The 1,081-nt window shown below is 43.5% G+C and overlaps 1 protein-coding gene across 1 annotated transcript; it reads left to right on the forward strand.

Annotated features, from left to right (window-relative positions):
• The first annotated feature begins 100 nt into the window (after positions 1-100).
• On the forward strand, positions 101-1,081 carry LOC100985067 (olfactory receptor 5D14). Its single transcript, XM_003811925.2, has one exon. It carries the CDS (start codon positions 137-139, stop codon positions 1,079-1,081), a length of 945 nt encoding a protein of 314 aa, XP_003811973.2. The 5' UTR covers positions 101-136.

Here is a 1,081-nt window from a genome sequence, read left to right on the forward strand (position 1 = left end):
GGACAAAACTAGGACCAGTAACTATTCCTTCTCCTTTTTTCCTTTTAATCAAAGAAAGTCATGACATAATTATCACTCACCCCATATTTTGCTTTGGCAGGAACAATTCTCTTCAACCCTCCCATTAAAAGGAATTATGATGATGGTTTTAAGGAATCTGAGCATGGAGCCCACCTTTGCCCTTTTAGGTTTCACAAATTATCCAAAGCTTCAGATTCCTCTCTTCCTTGTGTTTCTGCTCATGTATGTTATCACAGTGGTAGGAAACCTTGGGATGATCATAATAATCAAGATTAACCCCAAATTTCACACTCCTATGTACTTTTTCCTTAGTCACCTCTCTTTTGTTGATTTTTGTTACTCTTCCATTGTCACTCCCAAGCTGCTTGAGAACTTGGTAATGGCAGATAAAAGCATCTTCTACTTTAGCTGCATGATGCAGTACTTCCTGTCCTGCACTGCTGTGGTGACAGAGTCTTTCTTGCTGGCAGTGATGGCCTATGACCGCTTTGTGGCCATCTGCAATCCTCTGCTTTATACAGTGGCCATGTCACAGAGGCTCTGTGCCCTGCTGGTGGCTGGGTCATATCTCTGGGGCATGTTTGGCCCCTTGGTACTCCTTTGTTATGCTCTCCGGCTAAACTTTTCTGGACCTAATGTAATCAACCACTTTTTTTGTGAGTATACTGCTCTCATCTCTGTGTCTAGCTCTGATATACTCATCCCCCACCTGCTGCTTTTCAGCTTCGCCACCTTCAATGAGATGTGTACACTACTGATCATCCTCACTTCCTATGTTTTCATTTTTGTGACTGTACTAAAAATCCGTTCTGTTAGTGGGCGCCACAAAGCCTTCTCCCCCTGCGCCTCCCACCTGACTGCTATCACCATCTTCCATGGGACCATCCTTTTCCTTTACTGTGTACCCAACTCCAAAAACTCTTGGCAAACAGTCAAAGTGGCCTCTGTATTTTACACAGTTGTCAACCCCATGCTGAACCCTCTGATCTACAGCCTAAGGAATAAAGACGTGAAGGATGCTTTCTGGAAGTTAATACATACACAAGTTCCATTTCACTGA

The sequence above is a fragment of the Pan paniscus genome, chromosome 9 (genome assembly GCF_029289425.2).
Source record: "Pan paniscus chromosome 9, NHGRI_mPanPan1-v2.0_pri, whole genome shotgun sequence".
NCBI lineage: Eukaryota > Metazoa > Chordata > Mammalia > Primates > Hominidae > Pan > Pan paniscus.